General features: G+C 44.2%; 1 protein-coding gene across 2 annotated transcripts in view; it reads left to right on the forward strand.

The window, feature by feature from the left end:
- Positions 1-14,239, forward strand: part of TPR (translocated promoter region, nuclear basket protein) — a 62,368-nt gene that overhangs the window by 25,660 nt on the left and 22,469 nt on the right. For both annotated transcript variants that reach the window (XM_079980997.1, XM_079980998.1), the window contains exons 21-32: positions 148-314; positions 1,654-1,806; positions 2,711-2,827; positions 5,400-5,603; positions 5,716-5,900; positions 7,737-7,884; positions 9,106-9,243; positions 9,516-9,647; positions 10,257-10,387; positions 11,002-11,212; positions 11,544-11,690; positions 12,484-12,682. In XM_079980997.1, the coding sequence (XP_079837123.1) occupies positions 148-314; positions 1,654-1,806; positions 2,711-2,827; positions 5,400-5,603; positions 5,716-5,900; positions 7,737-7,884; positions 9,106-9,243; positions 9,516-9,647; positions 10,257-10,387; positions 11,002-11,212; positions 11,544-11,690; positions 12,484-12,682 (1,932 nt within the window). The remainder of the gene's footprint in view (positions 1-147; positions 315-1,653; positions 1,807-2,710; positions 2,828-5,399; positions 5,604-5,715; positions 5,901-7,736; positions 7,885-9,105; positions 9,244-9,515; positions 9,648-10,256; positions 10,388-11,001; positions 11,213-11,543; positions 11,691-12,483; positions 12,683-14,239) is intronic.

Here is a 14,239-nt window from a genome sequence, read left to right on the forward strand (position 1 = left end):
AAGAAAAAGTGTAAACATTTGCTAAGTTGAACCTGTGTCTAGCGTGTGTAAAACACGAGAAAACAGCTTCCGTGTAGTATGCCCCCAAATCCAGAATTAATTTGAACAACGTTTTATTTTGTTTAACCTTATCTTTGCCATTTTTAGGCCAGCCAAGTGCAAGCGAGGATGTGGATGATCTCGTGAGTCGATTGAGACAGTCTGAGGAGCAAGTGAACGATTTGAAAGAAAGGCTGAAGATTGCCACAAGTAATGTGGAGCAATACCAAGCTATGGTTGTAAGCCTCGAGGAATCCCTGAACAAAGAGAAGCAGGTAATGGGCTAATAAAACTGCCTGCTAAATATGACTTAGACGTGGAACTATGTTTTCATGGTAGTAAAGGTAAAGGGACCCCTGACCATTAGGTCCAGTCATGACCGACTCTGGGGTGGCGGCGTTCATCTCACTTTATTGGCCGAGGGAGCCAGCATACAGCTTCCGGGTCATGTGGTCAGCATGACTAAGCCGCTTCTGGCGAACCAGAGCAGCGCACAGAAACACCACTTTCCCACTGGAGAGGTACCTATTTATCTACTTGCACTTTGACGTGCTTTTGAACTGCTAGGTTAGCAGGAGCAGGAACCAAGCAATGGGGGCTCACCCCGTTGTGGGGATTCGAACCGCCGACCTGCTGATCGGCAAGTCCTAGGCTCTGTGGTTTAACCCACAGTGCCACCCGCGTCCCTGTTTTCATGGTACACCCGCACAAACGCAAGCAGTTTTCTTGTGACTTAGACAGAAGGTGGGGGAAAGAATCCTCGAGAATTGGGATTCAGCACTGCTTTGCATGCCCAGATGGCAGTGTATTTTTAAACTGGTGCACCAGTGATGTCCTTTCCTTGATCAATTACTGCTGGTAATCTCAGGTGCCCTGCAGGTGGGGGTGACTTGGGGAAAACAGCCTCGCTGGCATAGATGCCCACAATGGGGGGGGGGCAGTTGCCCCCCTCTAGGTGAATAACAGTTTCCAGATTCTCAGGTTTCACTAAAAAGAAGAAAAAGCTTATAACATTTGTAGAACCCAAAATATTATTTAAAATGTGCAGGCACTATTTCCCCGCTCCCTTCCTTTTTGTGAACAACTAGCCTGCTCTCCCGTTTCACTTTTTACTACCCTCTCCTAAAAATCCATACAGACGCATATGTTTGCGGGCCAGAATAGGATCCCTGACAGATCTAATTAGACCTGTGGGCCAGAGTTTGCACACTGCTGCTGTGATCAATACGGTCAAATAATTTGTGTAGGTCCCTTACATGAGCTGATATTGCTGAAAGCCAGTGGAAAAGATCTCATTTTTAATTGGCATTTATTTAGGAACTGTAAAATAAAAAGTGGCCCAAGAGTATCTCAGACATGCTTTGTCCTCACAGCAGATTCCTCAAGCTAACAGCTTGCCCTTTATCTGTTACACTTGTAGATTTTTCTCACCCTTTAAAATGGGAGGGTTAGGGTAAGGATTTGAGCATTGGCCTGTAATTCAGATTTGAGCATTGGCCTGTATTTCTCAAGCTTGCTTTCCATTCTCAGTGAAAGCGATGGACTGTAAGCAGGTCTCCTGTGTGCTGTGTGCCACTTACGGATATCACATTTAAAACTGAGTTAATTGTGCAGGTAACTGAAGAAGTTCGTGCTGCCGTTGAAGCCCGCCTGAAGGAGGCCTCTGAGTACCAGTCCCAACTAGAAAAGAAATTGATGGAGGCAGAGAAGGAAAAGCAGGAGCTTCAGGATGAGAAACGTAAAGCTATAGAGAACATGGAACAGCAGGTATAGAAGCACGAGTATTCATCATACATTTTCCTTTCACTGTAGCTAGCAAGAGAACTTGGCCAGGATACAAAGGGCTTCTCTGTGGAAGGACTTGAGCATATCTAGTGTAATTTTTATTCTTAAGGTTTTCTTTAACTTGGTGAACGCCAGACCCTAATACCATTTTGCTGTGTGCTTTTGCATGTCCTCTCTGTTTGCCATGTGGCATGCGAAGGGTGTGTGGCAGGGCTACTGTTCTTAAAAACTGGCACCCAAAGCCCCATTGGTCATACAGAGTTACTTGTGTTAATTAATTCACACAATTACCATATTTTTTTGCTCTATAAGACTCACTTTTTCCCTCCTAAAAAGTAAGGAGAAATGTGTGTGCATCTTATGGAGCGAATGCAGGCTGCGCAGCTATCCCAGAAGCCAGAACAGCAAGAGGGATTGCTGCTTTCACTGCGCAGCGATTCCTCTTGCTGTTCTGGCTTCTGGGATTCAGAATATTTTTTTTCTTGTTCTCCTGCTCCAAAAACTAGGTGCGTCTTGTGGTCTGATGCGTCTTATAGAGCAAAAAATACGGCGATTTTTCTGATGTGGTCATCACAAAATAAGCTTTATCTTTTGAAATCTTCCTTCTTCCTCGGCGTGTGATGGAAAACAGCCAGTGATGACAGTGTTTGTTTCATTCAGATGAAAAGCATGATTATATCAATCTGCTCTAAGCGTGCAAAGGCTATTTTATTGGGGGAGTTGCTGCAGAAGTAAATGACTGCCTCAGATGACCTTGAATTAAGTCAAATTCAGGTTTAGCAGTTAATTAAATTTTTATTATTCAGTGCACCAGTCAGCTATAACTTTAAAATGTAATGGTTTTCAAAAGTTCGTGATTGTTTGACGCTTGATGTTTAATGAATAGCTTTCCGAGCTGAAGAAAAATCTCGCCAGTATGAAGTCTGAAGTCCAAGAAGCTCTTCAGAGAGCAAATACAGCTCTTACCAATGAGCAGCATGCTAAACGGGACTGCCAAGAACAAGTAAGTTTTTATAAGGCCTATCCAGACCACAGGATATTGTTGATAATTTATGTTCCATTTGTAGCCTTATTGGAGTTCACCGATTGGGTCTGCGGACAGGAGGAAGGAAGTCAAATGACACCGAGGGTTGGTTCAGAGAAAGAGTTCTTTATTTCTGCTCTCCGGAACAGCAGAAAGGCACTTGCGTGGTCAGTCCACAGCAAGTCCAAAGAAATGAGAGATTACATGCAGTATATATATCCTCCAGGCACCCTCTCCCCCTTCCCCAGGAATCCAGCCACGTCCGCTTGTGCACGCAGGTTGACATCACAGATGTTTCTGCTCCGGTATTCTTAACCATAAAAAGGGTATTACTTCCTGTACTTCTGACCATAAAAGGTTGTTCCTATTTCCTATGCTTGCTCTTGGAGCAAGAGGTCATCAACTCCCAAGAACACTGGCGCTGTTCCTGGACTAGGTCTGTGCGTCTTTGTGGTCAGGACGTAAGATAAGGCACAGACGTGTCTTCCCTGTTCTACTGGTACAGTCAAGGCCATCCTTGCCGTCACGAACTAATAAAGGAGAGGGCTCTGAGCACTTGTTTATACAGCTGGGTTTTGGCTCAAGAGCTCAAGTTAAAGCATTTTAGCTAAGGAAAAACAGTGGGCACATTTTGGTTCTGTAAAAGCGTGTGGCTGTCACAGGTGTGTGGTGTAACACAACATGAGTGCTGTGAGTGTGTGGCATAACACAAAATTAGAGAGTGTGGAGTCATTGCTGCTTACACCTGCTTAGGAAATCAGCTATGTCCTCCTGGTTCCTGATTGTGGAGATCACACAATATTTATATTTCCTCCCACCCTCCCAAAAAATGCTGCTGATGTGTAATAACAGGGAGCATTCCCCAGTACCAGGAGAATATACAAGATGTCCACACACCGCACAGACCACAAGCAAGCATTGCATCTCTCACTCATACAGTCTCATTCTTTTTCCATGTGCACAGACACACACACACGTACTTCCCATATATAGCTGCCTCTGTCTGCTCGGATGTAGTTCTCTCTCTCTGTCTCACAGATCCTGCATGCATACAGACCACACATTGGTAATGTACCTGCCCCCATACTCCACATACATCTCCCCCAGACAGTACATACCTCCCTCTCCCTCTTCCTCTCCTTCTCCCCCCACCCACCCACCCACATGTACACCTATCTCTATCAAACAAACTACACACATACCCAGAACAAATATTCATAATACCTTCCCGTCTCTTTCACACACGCCAAGCACACAGACACAGCATCTCTCTCCATCTCTTGCTGCCCAAGTACATCCCTCTCAATTACACACAGAGACCATGTGTGAACAACCTACCCTCCACATTCAGAAAAGCTCCTCCAGAGGCAAAGAAAGGAGCCTGCGATTTCCAAAAAAGATCCCCCCCCCCAAAAAAAAATAATAACTAAAAGGAAAAAGAGAAGGCCGCCAATCTGACACGGGCTCTCTAGTAGCTCAGGAACACTAAGCGAGTCTACAGGCACCAGGTTGGTGTTCCCTGTACTAGCCTAATAGGAGTACAGTGGTACCTTGGTTTGCGAAAAGTCTGGCTTGCATACGTTTTGGATTACAAACACGTCAAACCCGGAAGTGCGTGTCCCGGTTTGCGAACTTTTTTTGGATTACAACCCTTTTTATTATTATGAATAAATTTGGAAGGAGAAGGAATTTGCCCATGTGAAGACCATCAGGTGGAAACTCTTACACATATGGTTCTTAAATGTAAACTATATGTTGATCTCCGCCAGCAGTTCCTAGATCAACTCTGCGTCCCCAAATGGAAACCAGAGTTAGAGGTCATCCATTTTCTATTATTGGGGAATAATCAAGAGCTCATCAAGTTAGTGGCTAAATATCTCTATCTGGTTTTTTGTCGTCGAAATACATTGCAGACGTCTGATCTCCCTGGAGACCTAGAGATGTTAGACTGCTTTGCCTCTTTCATTTGACAAATGTTTTGTGTCACTGGGAAGGTGGGAATTCTGTATTGATTTGCTATGGATGTTTGTATGTGATGCCAATAAGGGTTTGATGATGATGAAAATTTGGGGGGGAGGCCCCATTGGCAAAAGAGTGCCTTGGGTTACAACCTGTTTTGGTTTATGAACAGACCTCCGGAACGGATTATGGTTGTAAACCAAGGTACAACTGTAATTGAATGTTTAGTTTATTGCGTGTTGGTCTGCACTCATTGAAAATGTGAAGCATCAGTGTCTTCCTTTTTGTTAGAATGACCCTGTAATGCTATATCGCTTGGGAAATTGTATGCAAGCTTATGTAATCAGTGGGCTACTACAAAAAATAAATCTGTCTAATCTAGAATGCAGTGGTGGAACACTCTTGTATCCTAAATTTTAGGAGAACCAGCAAGGCTACTTAGAATAGGCTGGGTTTTGTTTTCCCCACTTAAACTTACACACCACTTTAGTGACAAAATGAGAACATTTAAAGTGCAGGAGGCCAAATAAAGTGAATTGAATTCCTTAAAAGTTCAGAAATGGTGATAGCTGGGTGTGTGTTTTTTTAACAGGCCAAGATAGCAGCGGAAGCACAGAATAAATATGAGCGGGAGCTGATGCTTCATGCCTCTGATGTTGAAGCCTTGCAGGCTGCCAAAGAACAAGTTGCTAAGAATTCCACAATAAAGCAGCAATTGGAGGAAGCTGCCCAGAAAGCAGAAGCTGCATTGCGAGAGAGCAGAGCTTCGTGGGAAGAGAGAGAGAGAATGTTAAAGGTAACTTTTCTGACTGTACAAGTTTTATACATATGTGCAATCCTGAAAGCGGGTGACATTAAAAAATAAAATAAAATCTTCTGAAGTGATCAGCTTTCATATTCTCTTACAGGATGAAGCTTCTAAGTTGGCTTCTCGCTGTGAAGACTTAGAAAAACAGAACCGATTGTTGCATGAACAGCTGGAAACTCTCAGCGACAAGATGATGTCTTCAATGAAGGAAGGCATGCCAGGAGCATTAAATGTGTCTCTCACTGAAGAAGGAAAATCACAAGAACAGATAGTGGAAATTCTCAGGTGTGTTATTTAGTGTATGGATCTGATGTCATTCCCAGGCCCTAAGGAAGCCAAACTATCCTCCACCAGGGCCAGGGCTTTTTCAGTGACTGCTCTGACCTGGTGGAATGCTCTGTCCCATAGGACTAGAGCCCTGCAGGACTTGATCTCCTTCCTCAGGGCCTGTAAGCCAGAGCTATTCTGCCTGGACTTCAATTTGAATTAGCCTGATCCTCTATTCCCTTTTCCCTTTCCTCTTCTATGAAGAAACCCTTGCTGGGACCTCACATTTAAATTCTTCCCTGGTCTCCTTGCTGGCCTTAGTAGGACCAACTTGGCCAGTTAGCCCTGGTGATCATTTGATGTCTACTGACGGGGGTGGTTTTGTTTTGTTTTGTTTTTCCCCAAAATGACCCCTGAATTTTTGAAATTTATTTATATTGATGTTGCATTTTATGTTGCATTTTATGCTGTTATTAAGTCACATTTTAATCAATGTTTTATATTTGCTGTTAGCTGCCCTAAGCCTGGTTTTTAAACCGGGAAGGGTGGGGTATAAATAATAAAAATTATTGTTATATAGTTAATTGGTAAAGTAATGAATCACAGGAGTGCACAAAGTGGGTATTCTCCAGAAAATGTGGACTACAAAACCCCAGAGAACACGGCAAGTGATGATAAAGTCTATAATCCACAACATCTGTTTTAAGCTGCCCATTTGACTGGGTTGACCAAGCCACTCTGAGTGGCTTGCAACAAAATATTAGCTGTACCCTGCTTCAGGGCCCATTTGCAAAAGTTTCAGGGGGACTTTTGAAATGCCTAGTATTTGAGCAGATTTGACAAAATCAAAACTCCTTCCCATTGGTATAGAAGGTCATCGGGTTGGGATTTTGCTCCACCTTGTGGTCGAAGGCAGGGGGTAGGCTTTTGTGGTAAGCAGATGGCTCTTCAAGAATCCGGTTTGCTTTCATTGAAACAATTGTGATTTTTCTGAAGCAGTTGAAAGTGCCGTATTCTAGGGGTCAGGAAGAAGAAGCAGGATCGTAAACGCACTCCTTTCTTGCACTCAAATCCTCGCCCGGTGTGTCTTCTACCTCTTGGGTATCTTATGTGGCCGTTGCTAACTGAAGGGTGCTCCTAAACTCCAGTTCAGAAACATGACTTAATCCTTAACCAAGGGTAGCAATGCACACACATAGCAATGAGCACACACACACACACACACACACACACTGGTAACATAGGATAGTTAACACAGTCTGACAACCCACTTTCAGATCCTAAGCTATATGATCTCACACTGTGTCTGCATTTGCCTGTAATAACATTATAAGGCCGAAACAAATCCCAATATCGATTGGCCCAGGGGTCATGTTTTCCAACTTCCCTTTAAAACCCAGCAATTTTTAGCTTTGCGGGCTAAACAGTGTTTTGTTGAGGCATTTAATCTCAAGTAGTGCTTCTTTCCGAGGGACGCAGGTGGCGCTGTGGGTTAAAGCCTCAGCGCCTAGGACTTGCCGATCGAAAGGTCGGCGGTTCGAATCCCTGCGGCGGGGTGCGCTCCTGCTGCTCGGTCCCAGCGCCTGCCAACCTAGCAGTTCGAAAGCACCTCCGGGTGCAAGTAGATAAATAGGGACCGCTTACCAGCGGGAAGGTAAACGGCGTTTCCGTGTGCGGCTCTGGCTCTGGCCAGAGCAGCGATGTCACGCTGGCCACGTGACCCGGAAGTGTCTCCGGACAGCGCTGGCCCCTGGCCTCTTAAGTGAGATGGGTGCACAACCCCAGAGTCTGTCAAGACTGGCCCGTACGGGCAGGGGTACCTTTACCTTTACCTAGTGCTTCTTTCCACCGCAGGTTTATACGCAGAGAAAAGGAGATTGCAGAAACGAGGTTTGAGGTGGCACAAGTGGAGAGCTTACGGTACCGCCAGAGGGTGGAACATTTGGAAAGGGAGCTCCAACAGTTGCAGGAAAGTCTGAATGCAGAGAGAGAGAAAGTGCAGGTATGTATGCGTGTGCCCCTGGTCACCTTTGGTTAGAAGTTAACAGAAGTATTTTCCTTTGTATATTGACACTTCAGAGTCCTGGAAACATTCCTGTCCTATTGACAGACATGCAGTTTATTAGGAGTGCTGCTTATTTTATTTGTAATATCTGGAGAACACCTCTGGCTTGCTTTCAGAAACACAACCTTTGTTACATACAAAGAATCTGAGATAATTTGCCTGTGCCAAAACATCTGGTGTTTGAAGTAAAGATGAATGCTTAGATTTAAGTTGGCTTCTTTAGAAAAGAATGAGATTCCTCTGAGAAGATTGGCGGTGGTGGCCAAGATTCCCTGGAAGACCACTGGTCAATTCTTTTCTCTGCATTGCAAAGCCACAAGGAGTGTGGGCTGTGTTCATGCAATGAACCCACAATTCATATGGGTCAAAACCCAGGCTACTGTTCTATGAGAACTGACTGTGACAAATGGATGCTTCAGAATGTTTGTGCAGCAGAGATGTTCATTGATAGAACTATAGATAGTTTTAAAACCACTGGATTCATGTATTGGGCCAGAGGCTGATCAGTACAGACACCTGGTAAGGGCCTGGAGTAGGAGAACCTTGTTAGATACCACAGTGGCCTTTCATGTTTGAGAATTGTGCATATTATATGTGGGTGGCACTGCGATCTAAACCACTGAGCCTCTTGGGCTTGCCGATCAGAAGGTTGGCGGTTCAAATCCCCATGACGGGGTAAGCTCCTGTTGCTCTGTCCCAGCTCCTGCCAACCTAGCAGTTCAAAAGCATGCCAGTGCAAGTAGATCAATAGGTACCACTGTGGTAGGAAGGTAAACGGCACTTCCATGCGCTCTGGTTTCCGTCACGGTGTCCTGTTGTGCCACAAGCGGTTTAGTCATGCTGGCCACATGATCCAGAAAGCTGTCTGTGGACAAATGCTGGCTCCCTTGGCCTGAAAGCGAGATGAGCGCCGCAACCCCATAGTCGCCCTTGACTGGACTTAACCATCCAGGGGTCCTTTACCTTTTTTTTTTTTTTTTTACCTTTTATTATATATAAATTGCTTGCCCTGACAGTTAACTTTGCCAAGCTAACAGTGTTAATGAACACACTTAATAGTTTCCCAAGTAAATTACAATGGCCCTCCAGATCACATCTTCCTGAAAACGTAGATATTGATACACATGTTTGGGATTTCACTATTGTGTTGAATTTTAGGTGACAGCAAAAACAATTGCTCAGCATGAAGAACTAATGAAGAAGACTGAGACCATGAACGTTTTGATAGAAACCAACAAGATGCTGAGGGAGGAGAAAGAGAGATTGGAACAGGAACTGCAGCAAATGCAGGCAAAAGTCAGTATGAATTTTAAATCTAGCTTTCAAAACCCTAAAACACCGAAAACCACAAATTATTGAACAAAATGAGAAATTACAGAATATACACTTAGCTCCCCACTGTGTCAAACCATAATTTACAACCTACAGTAATTTGAGACCTTTGGAAGTTTCAAATCAAGGAGCTGTTCATTCACTGAGACACGACGTTAAACTCTGGATGTGAAGATTTTGGCTGTACTAGGAAACAAAGTCACTCGAAAGTAACTTCTAAACCGTTATGTGTTCAGGTGCGTAAACTGGAAGCTGATATCCTGCCTTTGCAAGAGTCTAATGCTGAACTGAGCGAGAAGAGTGGGATGCTTCAAGCAGAGAAGAAGCTTTTGGAAGAGGATGTCAAACGCTGGAAAGCACGGACCCAGGTGAGCTTACCTTGGATTCAAGGACTATTGTTGCAATGCCTCAACAGGACATTTCTCCAGTTTACAATAAGGAGGTCCCCACTCCAAGATGGGTGAAAATGTTACATAATAGAAGACCGAGAAAGGGGAATAAGACAATAGATACGGTATAAGATTTGGGGGCAAATTTACACTTGCTTAGACAGGAAGAGGGGAAGCATTTAAGAAAAGCTAAATGGCATGAGGAGGGATATCTGCACTAAGGTAAATATTATTGGGTGCTCATGGAAAGATAAGTATTGATCAGAGTGAGGGAGGATGAAGAGGGAAGGGATTTTTCTCTTCCTTTAGGCAATTACAAGTAGGCAGCAGTCCTGAATCACATGAAGTTTTCAGAATGTGTGTTGCTGTGTGTTTTCGCTTTGTGGATACAGTGGTACCTCTGGATGCGAACGGGATCCATGTATATAGCTATACATTTGTATTATATTTGTTATCTTTCTATAAACCACTTAAATACCCTGCTGATACTAAGTGCAATATAAATATACAAAAGAAACCAGATGAATAAGATAAATTGTAAAATAAAATAAAAAATAAGCTCGCTCATAGGTAAATTTCTTCTTGCAGCATTTATTGAGCCAACAAAAAGATACAGATATTGAAGAGTATCGGAAGCTTCTTTCGGAGAAGGAGGTGAATACCAAACGCATACAGCAGATGAGTGAAGACATAGGCAGGCTTAAAGCAGAAATTGCAAGGTAAATTTCAAAGAATGTCTTAAAATTTTGGAGATGCCAAATACTTGATGGTCAAAGCACCCGTTCCTATCAACATTAAGTTCTTGTTCAGCAGTTATTCTAATCCTGATATATTTGTTCAGCCTTTACCACATGTGCTGGTACTAGTAGCAGCAGTGGATTCATACCATAAGCAGCTTATCTACTCCAGGACATTGACTCTTATAGAACATTACAGGTTGCCAGATTCCTGATTTCAGTTCTTTCATATAAAAGACTTCATGGAATGCTGCATGACTATTCAAAATCTAGTAAACTCTATGCACCATCTTTATCTTCAAGGCCATAATACGGTACATCTAGAGATTGTAAGTAATGTGAAGGAGATTATGCGTTGAAATATTTTAGTTGATGTTTTAGATTGTAAAATGCTATTTTATTTGTTGATTTGTTTTACCTTGTGGGCTTATAGCCGAATAAAGTATTATCTATCTATCTAAAGCAAGGACCCTTAATTTTTATTTTCATACCTCTTTTAAACTGCTCGCATTTTCCAATAATAAAAGGCAGCAGTATACAGAAAGTAGCTCTCTCTGGTTTCCGTTGTATTAGAAGTTCTTTCAATTTTTGTTAAGGTCAAATGCTTCACTGACAACAAGTCAGAATCTGGTCCAGACCCTCCGAGAAGATCTGGCAAAAACGAAAACTGAAAAGGACACCCTTCAGAAAGATTTAGACATTAAACTGGCTGACATCCAAGAGAAAGTTAAAACGATAACACAGGTCAAGAAAATTGGACGTAGATACAAGACTCAGTATGAAGAACTGAAAGCACAACATGACAAGGTAGGTTTTAACTTCTGATAAGTAAAATGGAAGAGCTCTTCCATATTAAATTTTTGTAAATTCAGCTAGTCTTCATTTTTGAAAATTGTGCTTCTGGGGAGGCTGTAGGAATGTAGAATGTTTGAAGTTTTATTCTGTTTAGTATTCTGTTGGGAGCCACCCAGAGTACCTGGGGAAACCCAGCCAGATGGGCGGGGTCTAAAAAATAAATTATTATTGTTGTTGTTGTTGTTGTTGTTGTTGAATGTACAACCTGCTGTAATTTTGGTTAATAGCTTGCATAATACCGATCCTATTCACCAACGCAGATGTTTACTTTCCAAAATTTTAGGTGATTGCAGAAACATCAACTCAGTCTTCTGCAGAACAGCAAGAGCAACATGCTTCAGACAAAGAAATTCAAGAACTGAAAGAAGCTCTGAGCCAAGCTGAGACCAAGATAAAAGCCTTGGAAGGACAGATTGAAAATTTACAGAAGGTGAGAGAGACCTTTCTGAGGTCCATATGTGTCTGTAGCCAACTCCCAAAATGAATAATCAGCTTACCAAAAATAGCGAAGTGGGATGTTGTGCTTGTATGATGGGGGACCAAGTTTAGATCCCAGTCATGCTGTTTCAGCTTAACGTGCCTTAAAGGGCTATTCCCAGGTGTGCTGCCCTGAAACCATTGGGGAATAGTAGGTAGTGGTGAAAAAATACCATAGAAAATCGTTTGTAAGTGTTTCAGAAAACATTACACCACAGGGAGAAGTTACCTTTAGAGTATAAAGGTAAAGGGACCCCTGACCATTAGGTCCAGTCATCACTGACTCTGGGGTTGCGGCGCTCATCTCGCTTTATTGGCCGAGGGAGCCGGCGTACAGCTTCTGGGTCATGGGGCCAGCAGGACTAAGCTGCTTCTGGCAAACCAGAGCAACGCACGGAAACGCCATTTACCTTCCTGCCGGAGCGGTACCTATTTATCTACTTGCACTTTGACGTGCTTTTGAACTGCTAGGTGGGCAGGAGCTGGGACCGAGTAACGGGAGCTCACCCCCACTGCGGGGATTTGAACTGCTGACCTTCTGATCGGCAAGTCCTAGGCTCTGTGGTTTAACCCACAGCGCCACCAGCGTCCCTCCTTTACAGTATACTCAGATTCAAACACCCAGTGCTCTTACAGCTCTTAGATTGTCTACGATCTTTTCATAGAAAGCTTGCGCTACTTCACTAATCACCCAGCGATTGAAAGCAATTCTGTATCCTGAAGTTTCCATGTCTTGCTTTCTGTAGACGCTTGGCGAGAAGGACGCCGAAGTAAAAAATCTCCAGGAACAGGTAGCCCAGCTTCAGTCAGAGGCTTCCCGTCTTCAGCAAGATCTACAGGAAAAAACATCACAAGAGGAGCAGCTCAGGCAGCAGGTTGCTGAGAAGGAGGAGAAGACGAAGAAGACGCTTCTGGCTGCCAAGCAGAGGATTGCACAGTTAGCAGGTGAATTGCCTGGCAGTTCTTTCGAAGCAGTTGCCATTTTTAGTTCTTCGGCGTAAGGTTTTTATGTTGCTGTAAGCTTACCAGCGGGAAGGTAAACGGCGTTTCTGTGTGCGGCTCTGGCTCGCCAGAGCAGCGATGTCACGCTGGCCACGTGACCCGGAAGTGTCTCCGGACAGCGCTGGCCCCTGGCCTCTTAAGTGAGATGGGCGCACAACCCCAGAGTCTGTCAAGACTGGCCCGTACGGGCAGGGCTACCTTTACCTTTAAGGTTCCAGCTTACGGGACGCGGGTGGCGCTGTGGGTTAAACCACATAGCCTAGGACTTGCCGATCAGAAGGTCGGCGGTTCAAATCCCCACGACGGGGTGAGCTCCCGTTGCTCGGTCCCATCTCCTGCCAACCTAGCAGTTCGAGAGCACGTCAAAGTGCAAGTAGATAAATAGGTACCACTCCGGTGGGAAGGTAAAGGGCGTTTCCGTGCACTGCTCTGGTTCACAGCTTTTTCATGCTGGCCTCATCACCCGGAAGCTGTCTGCGGACTAATGCCGGCTCCCTCGGCCTATAGAGTGAGATGAGTGCACAACCCCAGAGTCGGTCACGACTGGACCTAATGGTCAGGGGTACCTTTACCTTTACCTTTAAGGTTCCAGCTACTTGATCAAGGTAGAAGCTTGCATAAGAGAGAGTCCACTTCGTCAGGTGCACAAAGTGATTTCCAAAGTGTGCTTGTATAAACAGACAGATGCACATGACATCACATCTAATCCTATTTTCTTCTCCTAAAATATTCCATCCTTTATTGCTGCTGCTTTTGTAAACATGGCTTAGCCCTATCCAGATAATCAGGAGTTGTATTTGGTAAGGGGATAGGGAACTCTGCCAGCACAGAAGCCCATCTCATAACCATGCATTGAATGCTGCATTATTTCACAGTAGAAATAGAACTGGGAGTCAGTTGTCCCAGCAGGACTAATGGGCATAGTTAAGCTTGCAGGAACCTACCAGGAAATAATCCTCCTTCTCTTAAGCTAAGTGCTGTAGTATGAAGAGGAGAAAAGCAGCTGTATCTGTTTACTGATTAGGCCAGAGCTGTTTGCAGACTCTCGTTTCCTGGTAGAGCCAGAGCCAGAATTAAGGGACATTCTTCTCCCAGAGATGGCAGATTTGAGCCGGCCCCACGTCTGGGTAGGAGTCGTTTGTGATTAGTACCAGTATTCTGTTAATGCAAGGGCCCTATGTATAGAGCTCAGCACATGTTGACAGAAACTTGGAGGCTGCGTCCTCTTGAGTGGTGGTCTGCTTGCATACACACTCAGGCCACTGTGCAGATATAATACCCGACATGGATTTTGGATTGGAGGGGGGTCCTGATCCAAGTCCCCTCTCATTGTAGCCCTTGAACATTTGCATAACACCATGTTAAAATGGAAATGTTGAATACAGTGGTACCTCGGGATAAGTACTTAATTTGTTCTGGAGGTCCGTTCTTAACCTGAAACTGTTATTAACCTGAAGCACCACTTTAGCTAATGGAGCCTCCTGCGCCTCCGGAGCCCGA

The sequence above is a fragment of the Podarcis cretensis genome, assembly GCF_951804945.1.
Source record: "Podarcis cretensis genome assembly, chromosome: 6".
Classification (NCBI taxonomy): Eukaryota; Metazoa; Chordata; class Lepidosauria; order Squamata; family Lacertidae; genus Podarcis; species Podarcis cretensis.